Here is a 24,741-nt window from a genome sequence, read left to right on the forward strand (position 1 = left end):
GAGCAGATATTTTAGAGAAACATCCACTCCTGATTTAAAAATTGTCAGTGATGGAGAATCCACAACCCCTGGTAAATTGCTCCAATGAATAATTACTTTCACTGTTAAAAATGTACACCTTATTTCCAGTCTGAATTTGTCCAGATATTGGATCATGTTAGACCTTTCTCTGCTAGATTGAAGAGCCCATTATCAAATATTTGTTAAGTTAAATAGATTGACCTCTTTGAGTCTATCACTTAAAGGCCTGTTTTCTAATCTTTTAATCATTCTCATGGCTCTTCTCTGAACCTTCTTCAGTTTATCAACATCCGTCTTGAATTGTGGGCACCAGAACTGGACACAGTTCTCAATTCATGAATGCTCATATGTCAAGCGCTATAGAATTGCTAAGCACAATTCTTTTAACCTCTGTACAGCACTTTAAGAGACAGGTTGTATGAAAAGCACTGTACTAAATAAAGATGTCTGGTATTGACTTAGTAATTTATATATAAGTGTGAAAGCAGTGCTAAAAATTGTAATAAACTACAGTGTGAGAGATGGAGCCTGTACCAACATGGCATATTCAAAGACACATAGTGCTAAGCATCTGGAGATATGGAGCAGCCTGAGGGCCTGGGTCTACCTAGTCTAACTCTGTGTTTGTAAATGGTTACATGAATTGTATATGTATATATTTATATAAACATTCTCCAAAAAGTCTAAGAACTCAGTTATAAAAACTAACATGAAATAAAGATAAAATATAAAATTTCCAAACACAGAAAATAATTTCTTAGTACAGCAAAACAAAGGAAAGAGACCAGAAGGTCTACAGAGGTTAAAACTAATTCAGTGAAATGCACAGTAAGTGCTCTTCCCTGAGCATTGAGCTTGACAGCTACTGTACACAGCAATAATCTAAAAACATCTGACCATAGGGTTAAAGCAACAGGTAAATCAGAACGGAAGCAAAATAATCCTTATTCTGTGCAATGAAAGTCAATGTGGATGTCACCAGAGGGGCAAGTACAGTATCGTCTATAGGAAAGATTTTAAATGTATTCAAACTTATCAATAGAGGCATTAACAAACTGCTTCAAGCTGGCAACAAACCTCTATGGGGATTGGTAGAATCCCTGATATTACCTTGCCTCATCCTTTCAGATGTCCATTTCAGCCTCCCAAAAATCCATAGGGCACTTGCCTGGTTAACATGTTACTGTCATTGCAGACACTGAAAGCAAAGGCTATGACAAGCAGGTGGAGTTCATCAGCACCGAATGAGTGAAAACTAAAAATCTGCTCCTGAGCAATACAGAGCAGTAATGTATTGGAATGTACAGTGATATACGGTGGCTGACGTCAGCTCTGTATCAGTATTACTGTGCAGAATGAAGGATGTGGTGAGTACATTAACGCAATGAATTCATGCCTCCGACACCCACGCAGTGCTCCGGGCTGTATTTCTCTGCTCTCTAACGCTCACATGTGAGAAAATGGTGGGAGAAGTGGTGCAAACCCACACTTTAAAAGGTCATTTAAAGGGATTTTGTGGGGATGGTGGATTCAGAGACCTGCAGTGCAGAAGCATCAGCCCTGGGCCCTTAGACTTGAAGTGTTAATTGTAATTAATTCCACAGTCATGCACGGCTAACCACTATGCTGGCATGTCAGAGGCAGGGGCCCATCTGCAGCCAAGTGCAGCTCTGCTCAGTGGCTCTGGCTGCACCTGCTGGGCTGCTGACAGCAGAACAGCAGGAAATCCCTGACAGACTCAGCAGCAGGAGGTGAAATGCCTGAGAATGAAGGGCAATGGGTTCGTGCAGGCAGGGCAGAGAATGCACGCTGGAGCCTGGCCACACAGGGAGATGCCGTGCCTTGACTCTGCCTGTCCGTGGCTTGGCAGTAGCCAGTGAGGCAGGCTGAAGATTCCAAGGCCTGGGCAGAGCTTCTTTGTGCAGAGGAGCATGACGACAGATGGGCCATTCCCCCGCAGGGTGCCCTGAGCTGAGGGGCAGACATGGGGAGATAGGAGCCTATTCCTCACACCCGCAGAAGCAGCCTTGCGGGAGAGGGTGAGCAGAGCCAAGGACAGCTTGAGCGGGCCTGGAAAAGCCAGAGGGATCAGGGTATTGAAGAGAGTTAAGGCAGGCTGTGAAGGAGGGAGGTTGTTTGAGGACAGGAAGGTGTGAGGAGAGCTGGGGCAGCCAGAGGGTGTTGCGAGGTGTCTTGGATCCTGGGTGTGTGTATTGGGGTGGTGGGATACAGTCAGGAGCATGGCGGGTGTTGGGAGCTGGGGGATCCCAGGGACAGGCTCCCCTGCAGTATTGTCAATATCAAGCATATCAAAAATCATGAGTGAGACCCCCCCAGATCATGAGATTTGTAAAGCCTCTAGTGAGTTTTTTGGTCTGACCAGTGGTTGTTGCATTCCCCCTGCCCACCCCTGTGTACGGTGACAATCAGCACTGCCCACTCTCTCATATTCAATGGGCCAGGGGATTCTGGCCTCGCAGCAGGAGCTCTCACCCCACATCTGCCTGTCCCCTGCCCAGCAATGAATTATACCCCCACCCAGTCCCCCATCAGTTCAGCCCCCTCACTGCCCATCAACTCAGATCCTCTATCAGCTCAGCTCACCGGGGACAGGTGCTTTGGGTGACTGTAAGGGTTGTCTGTGTGAAGCCGTGGTGGGAGATGGCTGCCAAGCCCACTGCTCTGCCCTTGGGTCCCACTCCAGGCCTGAGCGTGGGACTCGCTGGGGCACTCCCTGCCCCTTGCGCTGGCGCCCAGAGCCTGGGCAGAAGTGCAGAGGCCTGGACAGCCCGGCAGCTGTACATGAGTCCCGTTCTGTTAGTGCAGCACCTAGGAGCCCCGGCATGGCGTGGGCTCGTTGTACCACGTGCTGCACAACACCAAGTAGCAGGCAGGCCCTGCCCTGAAGAACTGACAGACCCAAGGAAGTGGCAGGGCTGTAACACACTGGCAGAGGGAACAGTGCGTGTGGCAAACATCAAGTTAGTGCCAAATTTTGGGGGTAGGGGATGCATTTAGTTAGGAGGGGGTTAGCTAAATGGAAAGAAAAGGGAAGGGTTTGGAGACACAGAAAGGGCGGGGCTGAGGAGAACAGGGGAGGAGTGGAGAAGAGGTCCCTTGTGGTGCCTGGTGGGTGCTCAAAAATTGATAAGGGAAGCTAAAGACATCAGAAAAAATCCCTGGCTTGTGGGGCTAAGGATAAGAAGAAGTTGTTAAAATATACTGGGATCAGTAGCAATGGTATCAACCCATGACTAGATGGAGATGGTGAAATTGTTAATAATGATGCAGACGTGGTCAATAATATTTCTGTTCTGTGTTTGGAAAGAAGCAGCTGGCTGAGATCTCTGACTTGTGCTGTTAATTTTTAATAAATCTTAGGTTCCCAAGGAAATTCCAAAAGACTGGAAGAATGCTAAAGCTATGCCAAAATTCAAAAAGGGAAGTGAGATGAGCTGGATGATTATAGGCCAGGTGGCCTGATGTCAATCCTGGATAAATGAATGGAAAAGCTAATATGAGGTTCAATTGATAAAGAATTAAAGGATATATAAATAATTAATGCCAGTCCATTGGGTTTTAGGGAAACAATATAGCACATGTTACATGATTTAAGAACTGGCTATCTGACAGATTGCCAAAAGTAGTTGTCAATGGAGAATCATCATCTAATGGGGGTGTTTCTAGTGGTGTAATGCAGGAATCAGCTCTAGGCCTAATGCTTTCAGCATTTTCATCAATGATCTGGAAGTAAATATAAAATCACCGCTGACAAAATTTGTGTTTTAATACAGCCAGATGCAAAGTTACACAGCTGGGGACAAGGAATGCAGACTGTACTTACAGAACGGGGGCCTGTATGCTGGGAAGCAGGGACTCTAAAATGATTTAGGCAGGGGTGATAGTAACTTAACGGACTTACTGGTATGCAGGGTGGCCAGGGTCTAGGCAAGGTGGGGAGGCTCCTCTGGGGCCCCGGCAGAGGCGGGGCTTTGGGCGGAGAGGGCAGGGCTGGGGCCAGACTCCCCCAGCCAGCCCGTCAGCGGTGCCCAGCCTATGTGGCCCAGGGCTCGAGTGGTGATTGAAAGGGCCCAGGGCTCCAGCCGCTGGTGTGGTAGGGGCACTATCCTGGAGCCCTGGGATAGTGGCGGCCAGGAGCCCTGGGGCTCTGGGGCTGCAATTTAAAGGGCCAGGGGCTCCAGCCGCTGTTGGGAGTCCCGGGCCCTTTTAAATCTCCAGGCCCTGGGGCAGCTGCCCCTTTTGCACCCCCGCATCAGTGGCCCTGCCGGTATGGTTGGCTGTGTGCCAGCAGCCACTTTCTTACCAATACGCCGTACCGTACGGTACCAGCTTACTTTCACCTCTGGATTTCGAGGTCACAATGGACAAACAACTCAAAATGAGCTCCCAGCGTGATACTGTGGCACAAAGGACTAATGTTCTCCCTGGATGTATAACCAGAGTATGGGTATGAGTAGGGAGGTGATTTTATCTCGGTATGATGAGGCTAATACTGTGTACAGTTCTGCTGTCCACATTTTGAAAGGGATGGTGAAAAGCTGGAGAGCATGCAGAAAAGAGTCACAAAATGATTCAAGGCATGGGGAAAATGCCTGACAGTGAGAGCTGTTTAGCATATCAGAAAGATGACCGAAGATTGACTTGCTTACACCCTATAAATACCTTCATGGGGAGAAAATACCGAGCACTAAGGACGCTTTAATCTAGCAGAAAAAGGAATAAAACCCCCCAATTGCTGGAAGTTGAAGTTACACAAATTGAAAAGAGAAATTAGGCGTGATGATTTGCAAGCAAGGGTGATTAACCACCGAAACAAGCTACCAAGGGAAGTGGTGCATTCTCCATCTCCTGAGGGTTTCAGATCCAGACTGGAAGCCTTTCTGGAAGAGATGCTTGAGCCAAGCACAAGTTACTGGGCTCAGTACAAGGGAACTGGGTGACATTTAATGGCTTGTGATATGCAGGAGGTCAGACTAGGTGAGCTAATGGTCCCTTCTTGCCTTAAACTCTATGAATCTTGAGCACTGTGATTCAGTTCTGGGGGGCAGGGGACTGGCAGGTCCCAGCAGTGCAAGGACAGCAGAGCATGTGCCCCCTATCTAATCAACCCCCTTTTTCCATTACTTGTAATGCAGCCCTATGATCTTGCTAAACGTTTTAAGCAAAATTTGCTGACTTGAAGCCACTGGCAGACAATTTTTGACCAGCTTTGATGGTCCCCATCACTCCCACTGTAAGCGTGTGAACTGATTTCTTCCCTTTAGCCGCTGATCGCCCTCCCTCCACCGGCTTGCCCTGTAGCCACATGGTACTTGTTGGGTGGGGCAGGGATGTAGTTACAGGAATGGGGTAGAGAAAGATGGGGGTACTTATGGGGATGGGGTATGGGCAGGGCTGGGATAGTGATTGGCATGTGAGAAGAATGGGGTGGTAGGTACTGGGATGGGTGAAGAGTTAGCGGGTTGGGATCGTGGTGGGTTGTGGCTGGGGCACGGCAGGGTGGGGGCGGGGTTGGTTTGTGGGTTCAGATAGTGGTGGGTTGTGGCTAGGGCAGGGCAGGGTGGGGGCGGGGTTGGTTAGCGGGTTCGGATAGTGGTGGGCTGTTGCTGGTGGCTGGGGTAGGGCAGGGTGGGGGCGGGGTTGGTTAGTGGGTTCGGATAGTGGTGGGTTGTTGCTGGTGGCTGGGGCGGGGCAGGGCAGGGTGGGGGCGGGGCTCGTTCATGGGTTGGGATCGTGGTGGGTTGTGGCTGGGGCAGGGTGGGGGCAGGGTTGGTTAGTGGGTTGGGATCGTGGTGGGTTGTGGCTGGGGCAGGGTGGGGGCGGGGTTGGTTAGTGGGTTGGGATAGTGGTGGGCTGTTACTGGTGGCTGGGGCAGGGTGGGGACGGGGTTGGTTAATGGGTTGGGATCGTGGTGGGTTGTGGCTGGGGCAGGGCAGGGCAGGGCAGGGCAGGGGTGGGGTTGGTTAGTGGGTTGGGATCGTGGTGGGTTGTGGCTGGGGCGGGGCAGGGCAGGGTGGGGGCGGGGCTCGTTCATGGGTTGGGATCGTGGTGGGTTGTGGCTGGGGCAGGGTGGGGGCGGGGTTGGTTAGTGGGTTGGGATAGTGGTGGGCTGTTACTGGTGGCTGGGGCAGGGTGGGGACGGGGTTGGTTAATGGGTTGGGATCGTGGTGGGTTGTGGCTGGGGCAGGGCAGGGCAGGGCAGGGCAGGGGTGGGGTTGGTTAGTGGGTTGGGATCGTGGTGGGTTGTGGCTGGGGCAGGGTGGGGGCGGGGTTGGTTAGTGGGTTGGGATAGTGGTGGGCTGTTGCTGGTGGCTGGGGCAGGGTGGGGACGGGGTTGGTTAATGGGTTGGGATCGTGGTGGGTTGTGGCTGGGGCAGGGCAGGGCAGGGCAGGGCAGGGGTGGGGTTGGTTAGTGGGTTGGGATCGTGGTGGGTTGTGGCTGGGGCGGGGCAGGGCAGGGTGGGGGCGGGGCTCGTTCATGGGTTGGGATCGTGGTGGGTTGTGGCTGGGGCAGGGTGGGGGCGGGGTTGGTTAGTGGGTTGGGATAGTGGTGGGCTGTTGCTGGTGGCTGGGGCAGGGTGGGGACGGGGTTGGTTAATGGGTTGGGATCGTGGTGGGTTGTGGCTGGGGCAGGGCAGGGCAGGGCAGGGCAGGGGTGGGGTTGGTTAGTGGGTTGGGATCGTGGTGGGTTGTGGCTGGGGCGGGGCAGGGCAGGGTGGGGGCGGGGCTCGTTCATGGGTTGGGATCGTGGTGGGTTGTGGCTGGGGCAGGGTGGGGGCGGGGTTGGTTAGTGGGTTGGGATAGTGGTGGGCTGTTGCTGGTGGCTGGGGCAGGGTGGGGACGGGGTTGGTTAATGGGTTGGGATCGTGGTGGGTTGTGGCTGGGGCAGGGCAGGGCAGGGCAGGGCAGGGGTGGGGTTGGTTAGTGGGTTGGGATCGTGGTGGGTTGTGGCTGGGGCGGGGCAGGGCAGGGTGGGGGCGGGGCTCGTTCATGGGTTGGGATCGTGGTGGGTTGTGGCTGGGGCAGGGTGGGGGCGGGGTTGGTTAGTGGGTTGGGATAGTGGTGGGCTGTTGCTGGTGGCTGGGGCAGGGTGGGGACGGGGTTGGTTAATGGGTTGGGATCGTGGTGGGTTGTGGCTGGGGCAGGGCAGGGCAGGGCAGGGCAGGGGTGGGGTTGGTTAGTGGGTTGGGATCGTGGTGGGTTGTGGCTGGGGCGGGGCAGGGCAGGGTGGGGGCGGGGCTCGTTCATGGGTTGGGATCGTGGTGGGTTGTGGCTGGGGCAGGGTGGGGGCGGGGTTGGTTAGTGGGTTGGGATAGTGGTGGGCTGTTGCTGGTGGCTGGGGCAGGGTGGGGACGGGGTTGGTTAATGGGTTGGGATCGTGGTGGGTTGTGGCTGGGGCAGGGCAGGGCAGGGCAGGGCAGGGGTGGGGTTGGTTAGTGGGTTGGGATCGTGGTGGGTTGTGGCTGGGGCGGGGCAGGGCAGGGTGGGGGCAGGGTTGGTTAGTGGGTTTGGATAGTGGTGGGTTGTGGCTGGTGGCTGGGGCAGGGTGGGGCAGGGTGGGGGCGGGGTTGGTTAGTGGGTTGGGATCGTGGTGGGTTGTGGCTGATGGCTGGGGCAAGGCAGGGTGGGGGCAGGGTTAGTTAGTGGGTTGGGATCGTGGTGGGCTGTTGCTGGTAGCTGGGGCAGGGCAGGGAGGGGGCGGCATTGGTTAGTGGGTTCGGATAGTGGTGGGTTGTGGCTGGTGGCTGGGGCGGGGCAGGGTGAGGAGGGGCTGGCTGAACAGTTGTGTGTATTTTGTTTTTTAGCAATTGTTGAATGCTCACATGGTGGGGTTTTCCTGCTGACAGGGCAGAGCAGGGAAAAAAGAGCTTTCGGGATCAGGCCCAGGGCAAAGGGTGGCAAATGCCCTTGGTGTGTATTGTGCATCTCTGTGGCATGGTGAGGCTCATTGGTTGTGTCTCTGCTGCGTATCTGGGAGTAGCTCTTGTGAATGCTGAAGTGGGGACAAAGGCAGCTGGGCCCTGAGGCTGCCAGTGAGTGCCACGTGGACCGTTAGTGCCAGGATCATTGCATCTTAACACAGGGATCAGCCTGGGGCGCGCTCGTGCTGCAGAGTTTCTATCTGTAGCATTCCACACAAAGCATTGCACTCTCCAAGCCCATGAGGGGCTGGGCACAGGGACAAATATACAGCTTCTCTGAGAGCCCCTATTTCTGTCACAGCCTGTGCTGTGCGAAACAGTCAGCAGAGATACCGCCTGCCTTGGACAAGGCAAGTCCAGTGACGCCCAAAGTTCCAGCTCTACTCTGTGACTGTCGCCACAGCACACAGCAGTCTAGAGAGACTCTTCACTGCAGTTGTGGGTGTCGCCGACTCTTCTGCCCCAAAGGCATCAGAGTTTCCATAGTCAATAACACAGGCAGCAGAGGGAAAGGTGCACAGGGCTCAGAAATATAGACCTAACCCTCCCAGGGCAACGGGTTGGGATGTCAGGCCATTTCCCTGATATCGGTTTGTGGCAGCTCAGACGCAAGACAAGAAAACATTCCTCTGCCTCAAACTACCCTGGGCTGTAACCTCCGTGCTGCAGGGTCTGTTTCCATGGGAAAGGGGAGGTTCGGGGGATTTCTCACACTGAGAAAGCAGGACAAACAGCGAGTTCTCTCAAGTGCCTCGACAAATGCACGAAGCCTGGGAAACAAGCAGGGAGAACTGGAAGTCCTGGCAAAGTCAAGGAATTTTGATGTGATTGGAATAATAGAGACTTGGTGGGGTAACTCACATGACTGGAGTACTGTCATGGATGGATATAAACGGTTCAGGAAGGACAGGCAGGGCAGAAAAGGTGGGGAGAGTTGCACTGTATGTAAGGGAGCAGTATGACTGCTCAGAGCTCCAGTATGAAACTTCAGAAAAACCTGAGAGTCTCTGGATTAAGTTTAGAAGTGTGAGCAACAAGGGTGATGTCATGGTAGGAGTCTGCTATAGACCACCGGACCAGGGAGATGAGGTGGACGAGGCTTTCTTCCGGCAACTCACGGAAGTTACTAGATCGTGGGCCCTGGTTTTCATGGGAGACTTCAATCACCCTGATATCTGCTGGGAGAGCAATACATCGGTGCACAGACAATCCAGGAAGTTTTTGGAAAGTGAAGGGGACAATTTCCTGGTGCAAGTGCTGGAGGAACCAACTAAGGGCAGAGCTCTTCTTGACCTGCTGCTCACAAACCAGGAAGAATTAGTAGGGGAAGCAAAAGTGGATGGGAACCTGGGAGGCAGTGACCATGAGCTGGTCAAGTTCAGGATCCTGACACAGGGAAGAAAGGAGAGCAGCAGAATACGGACCCTGGACTTCAGAAAAGCAGACTTTGACTGCCTCAGGGAACTGATAGGCAGGATCCCCTGGGAGAATAACATGACAGGGAAAGGAGTCCAGGAGAGCAGGCTGTATTTCAAAGAATCCTTATTGAGGTTACAGGGACAAACCATCCCGATGTGTAGAAAGAATAGTAAATATGGTAGGCGACCAGCTTGGCTTCACTTTGAAATCCTTGCTGATCTTAAACACAAAAAAGAAGCTTACAAGAAGTGGAAGATTGGACAAAGGAGCACGGAAGAGTATAAAAATTTTGCTCGGGCATGCAGGAGTGAAATCAGGAAGGCCAAATCACACCTGGAGTTGCAGCTAGCAAGAGATGTTAAGAGTAACCAGATTGGTTTCTTCAGGTATGTTAGCAACAAGAAGAAAGTCAAAGAAAGTGTGGGCCCCTTACTGAATGAGGGAGGCAACCTAGTGACAGTGGGTGTGGAAAAAGCTAATGTATTCAATACTTTTTTTGCCTCTGTCTTCACGAACAAGGTCAGATCCCCGACTACTGCACTGGGCAGCACAGCATGGGGAGGAGGTGACCAGCCCTCTGTGGAGAAAGAAGTGGTTTGGGACTTTTTAGAAAAGCTGGACGAGCACAAGTCCATGGGGCCGGATGCGCTGCATGCGAGAGTCCTAAAAGAGTTGGTGGATGTGATTGCAGAGCCATTGGCCATTATCTTTGAAAACTCATGGCGATCGGGGGAAGTCCTGGACGACTGGAAAAAGGCTCATGTAGTGCCCATCTTTAAAAAAGGGAAGAAGGAGGATCCTGGGAGCTGCAGGCCAGTCAGCCTCACTTCAAGCCCTGGAAAAATCATGGAGCAGGTCCTCAAGGAATCACTTTCCTCTCCTTTAAGTGCTTCAGAATTGATCAGGAACAGTCAGCATGGATTCACCAAGGGCAAGTCATGCCTGGCTAATCTAATTGCCTTCTATGATGAGATAACTGGCTCTGTGGATGAGGGGAAAGCAGTGGACGTGTTGTTCCTTGACTTTGGCAAAGCTTTTGACACCGTCTCCCACAGTATTCTTGCCAGCAAGTTAAAGAAGTATGGGCTGGATGAATGGACTATACAGTGGATAGAAAGTTGGCTAGATTGTCGGGCTCAACGGGTTGTGATCAATGGCTCCATGTCTAGTTGGCAGCCGGTATCATGTGGAGTGCCCCAAGGGTCGGTCTTCGGGCCGGTTATGTTCAATATCTTCATTAATGATCTGGAGGATGGTGTGGATTTGCACCCTCAGCAAGTTTGCAGATGACACTAAACTGGGAGGAGAGGTAGATACGCTGGAGGGTAGGGATAGGGTACAAAGGGCCCTAGACAAATTGGAGGATTGGGCCAAAAGAAATCTGATGAGGTTCAACAAGGACAAGTGCAGAGTCCTGCACTTAAGACGGAAGAATCTCATGCACCGCTACAGACTAGAGACTGAATGGCTCGGCAGCAGTTCTGCAGAAAAGGACCTAGGGGTTACAGTGGATGAGAAGCTGGCTATGAGTCAACAGTGTGCCCTTGTTGCCAAGAAGGCCAATGGCATTTTGGGATGTATAAGTAAGGGCATTGCCAGCAGATCGAGGGATGTGATCGCTCCCCTCTATTTTACATTGGTGAGGCCTCATCTGGAGTACTGTGTCCAGTTTTGGGCCCCACACTAGAAGAAGGATGTGGAAAAATTGGAAAACATCCAGCAGAGGGCAACAGAAATGGTTGGGGGACAGGAACACATGACTTATGAGGAGAGGCTGAGGGAACTGGGATTGTTTAGTCTGCGGAAGAGAAGCATGAGGGGGGTTTTGATAGCTGCTTTCAACTACCTGAAAGGGGGTTCCAAAGGGTATGGATCTAGACTATTCTCAGTGGTAGAAGAGGACAGGACAAGGAGTAATGGTCTCAAGTTGCAGTGGGGGAGGTTTAGGTTGGATATTAGGAAAAACTTTTTCACTAGGAGGGTGGTGAAGCACTGGAATGCGTTACCTAGGGAGGTGGTAGAATCTCCTTCCTTAGAAGTTTTTAAGGTCAGGCTTGACAAAGCCCTGGCTGGGATGATTTAGTTGGGGATTGGTCCTGCTCTGAGCAGGGGGTTGGACTAGATGACCTCCTGAGGTCCCTTCCAATCCTGATATTCTATGATTCTGTGATTGCTGGACGTGTATTAGTAGAGTTGCTGGCTCTATGAGTCTTGGCAGAGGCCTCTTAACTGGGAGACAGGCATTTGTTTGTGTGTAATTAGAAAACTAGCACAAATATATACAATAAGTAGTGCAATCACGGCTTTGACAATTTCCTGCTCTACAGTGTTTTGCTATTAATGCTTCTAATTATTAAGCTCATGATATGGAAAAACAATAGCTCTCCATATTTTCTGCCTGTTACAATGGAAATAAAACCATCTGCTAAGCAACCACCATGTTTCTAAATGTTACATGCCTAGCACTGCCTCCCTAGAGTCAAACCATCTCTACATTTATGAGAGGTTTCAGAGGAGCAGCCGTGTTAGTCTGTATCCGCAAAAAGAAAAGGAGGACTTGTGGCACCTTAGAGACTAACCAATTTATTTGAGCGTAAGCTTTCGTGAGCTACAGCTCACTTCATCGGATGAATCTGCTTAGCTCACAAAAGCTCATGCTCAAATAAATTTGTTAGTCTCTAAGGTGCCACAAGTCCTCCTTTTCTTTTTACATTTATGAGGAAGATAATCTGCATATTACCAAAAATAATGAGGTAAAGTGACAGCAGAACAGCTGAGAGCTGAGTAGCATTCTTCCACCGGATGGAAACAGCAAGAGAAGAAGCCACTTGAAAGCCCAGGAAATAAGGTAAAATATGAATGAGCCTTGCAGAATGTGGAGGTGTTAGTCAGCAAAGCAGATGCAAGAAAACAACAAAGCCAGGCAGGGAGACTAGTTAATATAGACCAAATGGTAAGAGGAGGTGCAGCCAGCATGGCTCATGGAGAACAGCTCCTGCAGGATTCCAGCCAGCTGGGAAAACTGCCGGAGAAAACAGTGAAACCTGGATTTATCCCTGAAAACCAGGCTTGGACTGGGGCAGGGACTGCAGGTACCAAGCCTGGCACCATGGGCTTCATTCAAAGTAACCCTCCCAGTCCCAGAGCGAGAGATGGACGAGGCAGCCTGTTTGGTGACCACAGTACAGGGCGGTTCCCTGCACAGCACCGAGCCCACCCGACATGATGTGTCCATCACCAAGGCCCTGTTCCCTTCCCTGCACCAAACCTGCATTTCTTCATCCAAAACCATTTTAAAAGTGAAACTTCAAACTGGTAAAGCAGGTGTCCCCACCCAGCCCCCCAGTAACCCAAGCAGCCTACCCTCCCACCCTTCTCATTCTGCCTAGCGCCCAACTTGACACTGCGAGTTCGGGTCCAGCCCCTGGGTAATGCATTTCTTTTCTGAATGTGCATTAGGCCTGAATTCACCCTGACTGAAACCACAGGATCTTGGGGGCAGGGGAAGGGGTTACACTTCATCTCACACGAGAGGGAAGAGGACTTACCTTAGCAGAGCAAAAAGAAAAGGAGGACTTGTGGCACCTTAGCACAGCAGTGAGTGCCTCGCTCTAGCAGCTTCTGAGGGGTCACATGGAGACACTTTCATTTTCTCTTCGGAAAGCACCATGTCACAAACTAGTGAACAGAAACAGGAATGACTGAGCGATTGTGTCCCCAGGGCCATATGGAACAGAAACCCCCGGCCTGGCTCAGGGTTATCCCTATTGCCCTGTCTGACACATGCGGCTGCTGCCCCATTGTGATCTTGCTGTGGGTGAAGCCTGTGGCAGTGAAACGTGACCCATGCTGCTGCCTGATCCCGGCCATGTCCACTCCTTCAGAGCAGATAAACCTCGCCCTCCTTTGATGCAGGCTAATTCAGGCTTCCCCACAACCAGTGGGGATCTGGACATGGTTCGCACCGGTTCACGCGAACTGGTTGTTACATTTACAAGCCGGTTTAGAACCAGTTGTTAAAGGGTTGGGCAAACTCCAGCCTGTGGGCCACATCTGGCCCGCAGGACCGTTCTATCTGGCCCGCCTGAGCGCCTGGCTGGGGAGGCTCCCCTTGAGAATCCCTTTTCACTCACCCGGTGGCGCTCTGGGTCTTCGGCTGCACTTCAGCGGCGGGTCCCTCAGTGCCACCGAAGACCTAGAGTGAGTGAAGGAACCTGTTCTTCAGATTTTGGCAGCTCATCACTGCCCACAACCAGGCACTGTGTAGCCCACTCACTCTGAATCAGAGGATGGAAGAAAGCTCTTGGATCCCACCTAGCCCAGTCTCACAGAGCAGGACTGGTCTTCAGCATGTCTGCTAGAGCTTTGCCCCCAGAAACGGGGCTCCCACCCCTTCCCCAGGGGGGCTATATCACAGCCTTACAGACTCAACATCAGAAACTTTCCCCTGCTGTTCAACTGATTTTTTCCTTCATTTGCTTCAACCTTGTTGTCCTCTTGGTGCCTCCAGCTCCCCCAGAGTGCCCCCCCCAGTGACTGATTTCAGACTGGCCCCTGTTCTTGGTGTCACTTAACCCAGGCAGGCCGACTTGTGTTTGTGATTTCTAGATTGGTGCCCACACAGCCTTCACCCCGCCCTCATCCTCACACTGCCCCTCAGATGCTAAGTGAGGACGGCAACCCACAGAACATTCCCAGGTGTACTTGCCTCAGCCCATGGAGGTGGCAACAACAAGCTGCTTTCTGCTGCCCCTGCACAGCTCTAAACTCATGCAGATCAGCACAGACCTGCTTGTTCTGGCACCGATGGGACCTAGCCTGCTCCTACGTCTAGGTCTAGGATAACAGCACTGTGGATGCCCACTTTGCCGGTATCATGTTGCAAGCAGATATTGGATTTGCTGCCCATTATCACTGCTATCTATGTCTCCTGGAATTGCTTCTTACCACCAAAAACCAGTTACTAACCTTTCCGTAACTATTATTCTTTGAGATGTGTGCACAGTTGTTGGTGAGTTTTTCCTGTAGCGGTACCTATCAGCGTGGGGCAAAGGCATCCCACTGCTTTGTGCACTGCACGTAGGCATAAAAGGGGGGAGCTGCCCCGATCTCCCTCAGTTCCTTCCTGCCAGATAAACACTGATAGAGTGGGGAAGGAGAGCGAATCATGGAATGGACATGTGCAACTCTTCTCGAAGAACAACAGTTATAGAAAGATTAGTAACTGTTGTTCTTCTTGGAGTGATTGCACATCTCCAGTTCAGTGTAGGTGACATCCAAACTGGAGGTTGGCTTGGAGTCTAATTGAACAGGGATTGAAGACTGACTGGTTAAAATTTGGCATCATCTCTAGGTTGTTGGAGGATTGCATAGTCAGAGGCAACCAAATGATATGAAGACCAGGCTTCCGCTTTGTAAATGTCAAATATGAGGATGTGAGCTAGAAAGGCCAAAAGCTGTTTAGGACCTAGTTGAAGAACCAGCACTCAGTCTGGAGGTGTTACATTAGCCAACTGGTAGCATTGCTGAATACAACTGAAAATGTAAGTTTAGATCCTTTGAGTGGATACTGGACAGCCTTTCATTCTGTCTGCAAATGTGATGAACAGTTATGTCAAAGCCTTAAAAGGCTTTCTCCAATCCAGCTAAAAAGCTAATGGCTCTTTTAATATCTAAGCGTGAAGTATCTCCTCACCCTTATGACCAGGAGGCTTTGGAAAGAAGGTTGGTAAGGAGATTGCTTGGTTAATATGAAAACTGGAAACCACCTTAGCAAGGAATCTTGGGTGAGGATGAAGATAAACTTTATCTGTGAAGAAAACTGTATATAGTGGCTCAGATACCACTGTCCTCAATTTCCTCACTCTCCTGGCCGTTGTAATAGCCACCAGAAATGCCCCCCTTCATAGAAAGGTACAATAGGGAGAAGGTCACTAGAGGCTTAAAGTGTGTGTGGGGGTGCGAGGGTGGGGCATTAGTTTTGCTAAGACTAGACTAGATTCAAGTTCCATGGGGAGCCAGAATCCTACACCTGTGGAAAAAAGAGGGGGGAGGGATAGCTCAGTGGTTTGAGCATTGGCCTGCTAAACCCAGGGTTGTGAGTTCAGTCCTTGAGGGGGCCATTTAGGGATCTGGGGCCAAAATTGGGGATTGGTCCTGCCTTAGGGGAGGGATAGCTCAGTGGTTTGAGCATTGGCCTGCTAAACCCAGGGTTGTGAGTTCAATCCTTGAGGGGGCTGTTTAGGGATTTGGACAAAAATTGGGGATTGGTCCTGCTTTGAGCAGGGGGTTGGACTAGATGACCTCCTGAGGTCCCTTCCAATCCTGATATTCTGTGATTCTAAGTCTATCCAGGCCCTTCAGAAATCTCATGGATATTGGGTTGGGAAAAAAAGCAAGCAGTTATCAGTAGTCAGGTAGAAGGCCAAGATAGCCATTAGGTGTGCTCTGACTGAAGTAATTGCTAACCCTTGATGCTTTAGGGACAGAAGATAGTCCAACATGTGCTGAATAGATGCGAGGACCAGGGAAATTCCTTTCAGTCTGGATCAGATGGAGAACCTCTTCCATTTTAGCCAGCTAAGTACTTCTAGTTGATGGTTTTCTACTATTCAGCAGCACTTCCTGGACTTCCCTAGAGCTGGACCCTCTGCAGACATCAGCCATGAAGCCTCCAGGCCATCAGATGAAAGATCTACAGATTGGGCTGGAGGAGGTGACCACGATTCTGTGAAATCAAGTCTGTGTGCAGTGGGAGCGATAGAGGGGGCTGACTGACAAGACTAACAACTCTGAGAACTAGTGCTGAGGAGTCAGCTAGGCGCTCAGTATATGTTAAGCCTTGTCCTGCTTTATTTTGCACAGAACTCTGGGCAGGGATGGATAGGAGGAAAAGCATACAGAAGACCATCTGACGATGTCAGTTGAAAAACATCCATTAATGAAGCCAGGCTTTGGCCTGCTTGGGAGCAAAACTGGTGACTCTTTCTGTTGTGTTTTCTTGCAAATACATCCACTTGGGGAGTTTCCCGGAGCTAGAAAATGGACCTTGTATGTCCAGCTGAAGGGATCAATCATGGTGATTGATAAACAGTCTGCTTAGGCAGTCTGTCAGAGTATTCTGGATCCCTGGAAGGTAAGCCACTTTCAGAGGTATAGAATTGGCAGTGCAGAAGTCCCAAAATAGAATCATTTTCTGACACAGCAGCAAAGTTTGAGTAAGAGGATGCCAACGGTTCTCAGGGCTGATCCTGTTCCAATTCCTCTGTGTGTAGCTTGTGAGACGGGTCCTGATCCTGCACAGTGCTGAGCTCTGTACCAAGGGTGGACTGCTCATGGCATCGATGTTCTTGATGACCAGCAGAGGGAGTAGGATGTGGGGATGCTCTTGACTGAAGGGGAACTCTCATGGGTTCCAAAAGGGCCACTGAAATGGCCCTGGTCTCCAATTGAGTATGGACCCTGGGTCCCTGTGGTATGCTCCATTCTGGAATTGAAGCTGAAACCAAGATGGGCAGGCACCGTTCACAGGTTGCCAAGTGTCTTCAGGCTGAGACCCCTAGAAACCCACTTTGGACTGCAGAGGAGAAGAGTCTGCTTCTTCAGACCATGGAGGAGCCATCCCAGTCAGTACCAGAGAGGTGGCTCCGATGCCAGAGAAAGGGATAGTGGCAAGACCTTCTGTGGCTTTCCCCTGGATGGTAGTGGTTTAATTGGTACATTAACAGCAGAACCCAAGGGTCCCACACGGTGCAGAGGTGAAGCTGTGGTCGTTGTTACTTTCGGTGCTGATGCCAGGTGAGAATCTTGAATTCCCGGGGAAGGTGGTACCAAGAGATTCAGCAACACACTCACAGCTGCAGACGCTTCAGGAGCAGAAGGTGCAACGTTCTGCTCCTGTGACATCTGACCTGAGGTGACAGTGATAGAACTGGCCCTTTGGGAGCTGGTTTCAACAGGCCTGAAGTAGGATCTGGAGTCAACAAACTCCCTGGTTTTGAGGTGTGCTCTGGGGATGCCTCCTTTCTGGGTGCACCCCTGAGTCCTTGGTAGAGCTTAATATCTTCACCTCCGATGTTGATATGCCCAGTACGGAGTCCTTAAATGACTTGCGGTACCTCTTCTTTGGCAGCGGTGAAACGGGTCGGCCTCTCGGTACTGCCAGGGCCAGAGGAGCACGGCTGAATGATGCAGAGGCACTTGGCACCCAGACTGAGCCGGATGGCTCCAATGGAGGGCCGAGAGCCAATTCCAATAGCAGGTACTTAAGTCTGCGTGCCCTGTCCTTTCTGGATCAGGGCTTAAACACTTTACAGATACTGCATGTGTCCTTCACATGAGCCTCCTCCATGCACATAAGACAGTTGAGGTGCAGGTCACTAACCGGCATAGGTTTGCCGAAAGAGTGACAGGGCTTGAAGTCCGGAGAATGGGGCCGAACTCTGGCAGTGACACGGCTACCCAGACGGGAGCTTGTGACAAACAAACAACTTTCTTTTTAAAACTAAGCTAAGCTAAGCTAAATAAACTACACAGCCTCACCTGTAACAACACTGGGTACTAGCTACAATAGCTCCTGGAGAAAGAAGGACTTACACTGTAGAACGGGACCTCTAACGGGCAGAAGGAAGGAACTGAGGGAAGCCGGGGGCAGCTCTGCCCTTTATGCCTGTGCGGAGTGCGCGAGGCAGTGGCGGGGCTGGGGGGAGGGGTGGGCTCAGCTGCTGCCCCGATGAGTACCACTAAGGGGCAAACTCTGACAATGGTGGACAGGAGCGCACCAGTGGACAGACTTCCAGTGGAATGGGTGTGTGCAGTCACTTGAAGAATTGTCTATGCTAAGCCAACCCTGCAGCAACCTGCAACCTGGGTTCAGAGGCAGGCTCCTGCAGGGTAGGCTGGCTACATGGCCATTTGCTGTGTCAGCTGCAGCTTTCAAACCTTGCCAGACAGTATTGATTTCTAAAGGTGATTATTTGTTAGGCTGTCGCTGGAGCTGGTTGGAGATGAGCAGGTTTCTTTGAGTAAAGATGAAGAACAGTTTAGACATGGAACTGTTGCGCTAGGGAAAGTGTATTGCACTGAGTAGTAAAATCCAGTCACTTCAGTCCTGCTGCAGCTGCCTCAGTGGACAGGAAGTCAGAATGGGCAAAAACCTGAAAGGTACAAAACTATCAAACTGATGGAATAGTCTAAACAATTCATGTCATTGTACGGTGTAGAACGGCGCCAGTTGCCACCCAGCATGAGGGGAAGTAGGCCTTACCCCACAGTACCAGCAGTGGGTACGGTCAGTCTCCTGACCACACAGAAATTTAGAAAAGCTGGACGTGCACAAGTCCATGGGGCCGGACGAGTTGCATCCGAGAGTGCTAAAGGAATTGGCGGCTGTGATTGCAGAGCCATTGGCCATTATCTTTGAAAACTCGTGGCGAACGGGGGAAGTCCCGGATGACTGGAAAAAGGCTAATGTGGTGCCCATCTTTAAAAAAGGGAAGGAGGAGGATCCGGGGAACTCCAGACCAGTCAGCCTCACCTCAGTCCCTGGAAAAATCATGGAGCAGGTCCTCAAGGAATCAATTCTGAAGAACTTAGAGGAGAGGAAAGTGATCAGGAACAGTCAGCATGGATTCACCAAGGGAAGGTCATGCCTGACTAATCTAATCGCCTTCTATGATGAGATTACTGGTTCTGTGGATGAAGGGAAAGCAGTGGATGTATTGTTTCTTGACTTTAGCAAAGCTTTTGACACGGTCTCCCACAATATTCTTGTCAGCAAGTTAAAGAAGTATGGGCTGGATGAATGCACTATAAGGTGGGTAGAAAGTTGACTAGATTGTTGGGCTCAACGGGTAGTGATCAATGGCTCCATGTCTAGTTGGTAGCCGGTGTCAAGTGGAGTGCCCCAGGGGTCGGTCCTGGGGCCGGTTTTGTTCAATATCTTCATAAATGATCTGGAGGATGGTGTGGATTGCACTCTCAGCAAATTTGTGGATGATACTAAACTGGGAGGAGTGGTAGATATGCTGGAGGGCAGGGATAGGATACAGAGGGACCTAGACAAATTGGAGGATTGGGCCAAAAGAAATCTGATGAGATTCAATAAGGATAAGTGCAGGGTCCTGCACTTAGGATGGAAGAACCCAATGCACAGCTACAGACTAGGGACTGAATGGCTAGGCAGCAGTTCTGCGGAAAAGGACCTAGGGGTTACAGTGGACGAGAAGCTGGATATGAGTCAACAGTGTGCCCTTGTTGCCAAGAAGGCCAATAGCATTTTGGGATGTATAAGTAGGGGCATAGCGAGCAGATCGAGGGACGTGATCGTCCCCCTCTATTCGGCACTGGTGAGGCCTCATCTGGAGTACTGTGTCCAGTTTTGGGCCCCGCACTACAAGAAGGATGTGGATAAATTGGAGAGAGTCCAGCGAAGGGCAACAAAAATGATTAGGGGTCTGGAACACATGACTTATGAGGAGAGGCTGAGGGAACTGGGATTGTTTAGTCTGCAGAAGAGAAGAATGAGGGGGGATTTGATAGCTGATTTCAACTACTTGAGAGGTGGTTTCAGAGAGGATGGTTCTAGACTATTCTCAGTGGTAGAAGAGGACAGGACAAGGAGTAATGGTCTCAAGTTGCAGTGGGGGAGGTTTAGGTTGGATGTTAGGAAAAACTTTTTCACTAGGAGGGTGGTGAAACACTGGAATGCGTTACCTAGGGAGGTGGTAGAATCTCCTTCCTTAGAAGTTTTTTAAGGTCAGGCTTGACAAAGCCCTGGCTGGGATGATTTAATTGGGGATTGGTCCTGCTTTGAGCAGGGGGTTGGTCTAGATGACCTCCTGAGGTCCCTTCCAACCCTGATATTCTATGATTCTATGAAATCAGGGGCTGGGGATCCATATGCAGCATTGACATGGACGGTGAACAAGGGCCTCAGTGGAATAAGGAAGAGGTCTGGATGGGCTCTTTTCTGGCTGCATACAGCACAGCTTTCACACCCCTTCCCCTCCGCACAGGATCCAAGCATACAGAAATGGAAAGTGACGTACATGCGTGAGGTGTGATACAGCTAAGGAAGAGGCCAGCACGACCCCTTTGCAGGTGAGCATGTCCAGGTACAAGGTACAAGATCTAGGGCCTCCAAGCCTCAGGGAGAAGAGCTAAGACACAGTATTTAGTGATGCAGGTAACTGCAGGGGCTGAAGTGTGGCAGGCGGGGTGCCTGCTGCTGCCATCTCTGGAGTGAGCAGGAGTCGGGAAGACGCGTTCACGACGAGTCCTCAGCATCTCGCGGGATCAGGCCACAGACTGGGTTAGTGGGGATCACAAAGTCGAACTAGGAGCCCAAACTCCTGCCCTCCCAGGGGAAACAAGCCCTTCGCTCACTGAAGCTGTCGCCCTAGCGTGGCCCCTTCCCTCTGTGCTGCAGAGAACATGGGGTGTGTTCCCTACATTTTGCCCCATTCCAGCATGGGTCCCTTGACGTTATTGTAGGGCTGTGGCCTGCACCGAGACCCCCGTGCACCCCCAGGGCTCCCTGGCACCTGAAAGGCTTGTGCAGCAGAGTGAGCCTGCAAGAGACGCAGTCTCCTAGTGCCCTCTGCTGGGACGAATCGGAGCGGGCCAGGGCCAGGGCCAGGGCTTCGGCTTCTTGTGGTGCTGTGGCAGGAGCAGCGGAGGCTCGCCCTGCTGTCATGGTGAATTGCTGCACGGCCCTGGCGAAATCCAGCACGTGCCAGATGGCCAGGACTTAGTTACAATATTGAGCCAAGTATGGAAATTCTCCCCACAACGGGCACCTTTGTGCTTTCCTTACAGCGTGTTGTAACCCCCGCTGCCAGGTGGGTGGCTTATTACAAACAAAACCAGCCATGCTTGAAGTGGTGAGAGGCTGCCTCCACTCATCGCCCCCAGCCCACAGTAAATTCCCCATGCCTCAGAGCTGGGGAAATGGCAGCATGTGGGAAAGTCCCAGCTGCACGTTAGTCACTGGCTCCGTCACCTTCCAGCCTGGGGAACAAACCCCGCGTGCTCTCCTAGAGGCTGCGCACATGTGCATGGGAGCACAGGAAGGAGTGGGGGAATGTGCATGTGCTCTCAGGCAGCGAACCCTGCCTTGCAAAGGCCTGGCAGGATCTGTGCAGTGAGGCTCAGCACAGGGCCTGTCACACATAGGGACATGAAGATGGGGCTGCAATAGGGCCACCATGGCGCCCCTTTAAAGACAGTGTGGCAGCACCATGCAGTGCAATTACAATCTCCTTTCTCAGCTAAAAGACTGGCCAGCAGGCCCATTGCCCACTGACAGCTGTACAGCGGGGGGCTCACAGGCCACGCTCCCCCTTGCAGCAGGGGGAGAGGACAGCTGAGAGGAGCTAGTTCACCTACTGTACAACTTGTGGCTTCTCCTTAACGAGCCCCACTGTCAGCGCCACAGTCAGGAACCACAGCTGTTTCTTTTCTCCAAGGCTCTTCCGCTCAGCCTGGCTCCTGCCCCTTTCACAATCTGTAAAGAGAAGCTACTCAGAGACTGCGGAGAAATGGGGTCTCTGTTAAAGCACCTGCTTGGCCAGCCCCTGGAGAGGCAGGTGTGCTTCGTGTGTACAGCCATATCCTGATGCCTTTACACAGCATCCCTCAGGCTAAGCTCCGGCTGGCGTCAGTGAGTTTGGCCTGAGTAAGGGTGCCTGGGCTCAGGGGCTGGCTGGTTATTGCTCTCAGTGTGTGGAAGGTAACGGTGAACTCTTGATGTGGAGGGAGAGAGCACAAAATGCAGGCAACTGATGGCTATGAAAATCAGCTCCTGTCCTCTCCTCTCTCGCAGATTAGAGACCTCATCTGACATGTAGTTTTTGGATGAGAGAATCTCCAACACAGCAAGAGCAGATAAGGCCAGGTGTGGAGACCAGAGCCTCCCCTGTCACCCGGAGAAGCAGAGCACTGATACCCACAGAAGTGCAGAACCAAAGACATAGGCAAACAGACTATGAGCTCAGAGTCCCTACCTCAGCAGACCTGACAGAGTACAAGCTGTCAACATCTAGTGAATTAACATGACTATGGATGAGCACACTTTCCAGCTTTTCTAACTCATGTATATACACCTTAGCGAGAAACTCTGGTACAGGGATACTGTGTGAGGGTCCAAGTGAGCCTGAGGATAGAAGAGAGACAGTGAGTGCATGGAGGCGTGTCCCTCCCCATATCTGCCGAGTCTCTTTCCTTTGTTTCTGCAACATCTGCTTTGAGAAGTAAAGACCCTGCCGCTGACATCCGGACTGCTTGACTGTTCTCAAGCCACATGCTTGGTGTCAGCAAGTTCACGCACAACCCCACTTCCCTCCCTGCCACCACAGAGCAGTGAGCCATGGCTTCTGCGCTGCGTGTGACAAGGGGAGGAACTGACGTCTGGCTAGGGACGCTGCAGAGCGAGATAAAAGACAGAATTCGGGGCAGTAAATGGTCATATGATGCAGCATTTGAACGGAACAATCTGCAGAGGTGGGGGAAGGGTCCCTCAGAGCATGTACGCTCGCGTGTGTGTATTGCAGGAGTATCGTTCCCTGGAAGCGGCTGGAAACACCTGTCCCTTGTGCAATCCCCATGCCTTCCAAACATACACTTCAGAATTGTCTCTGACGCCTGGTAGCTGTATGTTCTGCAGAGCCCAGGCTGGAAGGGTTTTTCTACAGACAAAGTCCAGGAACAAAGAGAATGAGCTGTGACTAAGGAGGCTTCTGCTGGCAGATGTTCAGCACAGGTGTGAATTTCTAATGAAGCAACATTGTTTACTGAGCAGAGCCGGCACTGCTTTGAAGAGACAGTGTCATCAAATGGAAATAAAAGGCCTGGGTATTACCTTTGCCAAGGCAAAGCAGTTTGTGAGAACCACGGCCTCCCAGCAGTGGGGAGAGGCAGCGCCTAGCCGGGGAAACTCGCCTTTTTTTTCCAGAACCAGCTTTGCATGTTCCTGTTTCACTGAAACATAAGAATGAGAAATTGGAATGGGGGTATTTGGAGAGGAAGGAGCTGAAGGAAAAGTCAGAGAGTGTGTGAGCAAGGAATAATGGCTTTGGAACTAGCGCTGGGTCCAAAGGACACATGGGTCTGAGAAACAAAACTAGGCACAAGCACCTGCTCCGTAATGTCCTCTCAAACCAGGAATGAAACACACTGTAAATGTGTAAAGCAGAATGTGGAGGAACGCTCCAGTGGGGCTCAGAAGGGCAGGCGCCCTGTGCTTGTTCACAAGGGTAGAGGGTCAGGGGGTTGCAGGGTTAGTGTTAACGAGGGTAGGCTTGCTGAAACCCCTCTGGCAGCGACACTCAACTTTGTTCTTTGTCTTTTCAAATACAGGCCTCTCCCTGCAGGTCAGTAATGCCATTTGATTCAGGCCCAGCACCTGGAACCAAACCCCACCTCTACATATCCTCCTCAGAGCTCCTTCAACCAGCTGGATATTCTCTCCAAGCCATTAACAGGAGCAGTTGGGACACTCCCTTACCCTGGGGCACAGAAGCACAGAGAGAGAATCCCTGGTCACTACAATGCAGGACAACACACGGGGGAGGCAGGGAGCGGCCTGATCTCCAGAGAAGGTAAACAGCCAAACCAATGAGTGCAAACTGTGCCAGGCAGTTTACAGCAAGAATGTGAGTCCCAAGTTCCCACTCGCCCTTCTCAGCCAGAGGGTGTTAAATGGTGCACACTGTGCCTGGTAGTCTAAGCACCACTAGTCTGCCTGCTGCTATACACAATCAGTGTCCTATTCTGTTCGACTTCTATGGCCTGTATCCTGTAATCTTGCTCTAACCTTGAACTTGACTGGCTTTAGGGAAGTGACTCATCTGCAAAGGCGGGCGTGATGCTGGGCTGGTCTCTTTTCCTGTTCCCTTTTCACGACATCTTGTGTGTTGTCCTGCAAAGCCACCTCTTTTCTTTAGCGTCACACAGCTATTCCTTCGGCTCTGTCTACCCACAGAAATGGCACCCATTTAACTAAATCAGTGCAGTGTAATCTGTAACCCCCTGGCATGGATACTCTGAAACTGATTTGAAAGTTGTTGAAATCACTGTAGCTCAATTCAGTAACAAATCAAATACAGAGACACTGATTTTATGTACTTGTAACGGGATTTAAGCATCCACACTGGGTGCTAAATGGGTGGTTTGTGTGTGGAGGCCAGATAGGGAGCCCTGTGCACTGAGGCCTTGCTTTTAACCCAGGAGAATGCTAGTGGTTGGCTTGAGCAGCCCCAAAGATAGGCTAAAGGGGGAGTTTCCAATGCCATGTTGGTGAAGGGAGCTGTTCTGTCTTGGTTTGATGCCAGACTTGGTCACTCGACTAAAGGTAATGCTG

General features: G+C 51.4%; 1 protein-coding gene and 1 long non-coding RNA gene across 2 annotated transcripts in view; one reads left to right on the forward strand and one right to left on the reverse strand.

Annotated features, from left to right (window-relative positions):
• Nucleotides 1-1,291, reverse strand: part of IL21R (interleukin 21 receptor) — a 32,628-nt gene extending 31,337 nt beyond the window's left edge. The window contains exon 1 of the mRNA XM_073361584.1: nucleotides 1,132-1,291. Coding sequence (XP_073217685.1) covers nucleotides 1,132-1,141 — 10 coding nt within the window. The 5' untranslated portion in view covers nucleotides 1,142-1,291. The remainder of the gene's footprint in view (nucleotides 1-1,131) is intronic.
• On the forward strand, nucleotides 1,223-24,134 carry LOC140918032 (uncharacterized). The gene is made up of 3 exons (XR_012161055.1): nucleotides 1,223-1,388; nucleotides 20,399-20,483; nucleotides 23,739-24,134. It is a non-coding gene; the product is annotated as an uncharacterized LOC140918032 (long non-coding RNA).
• Nucleotides 24,135-24,741: the final 607 nt, after the last annotated feature.

Source organism: Lepidochelys kempii, chromosome 10 (genome assembly GCF_965140285.1).
Source record: "Lepidochelys kempii isolate rLepKem1 chromosome 10, rLepKem1.hap1, whole genome shotgun sequence".
In the NCBI taxonomy this organism is placed as follows: Eukaryota; Metazoa; Chordata; order Testudines; family Cheloniidae; genus Lepidochelys; species Lepidochelys kempii.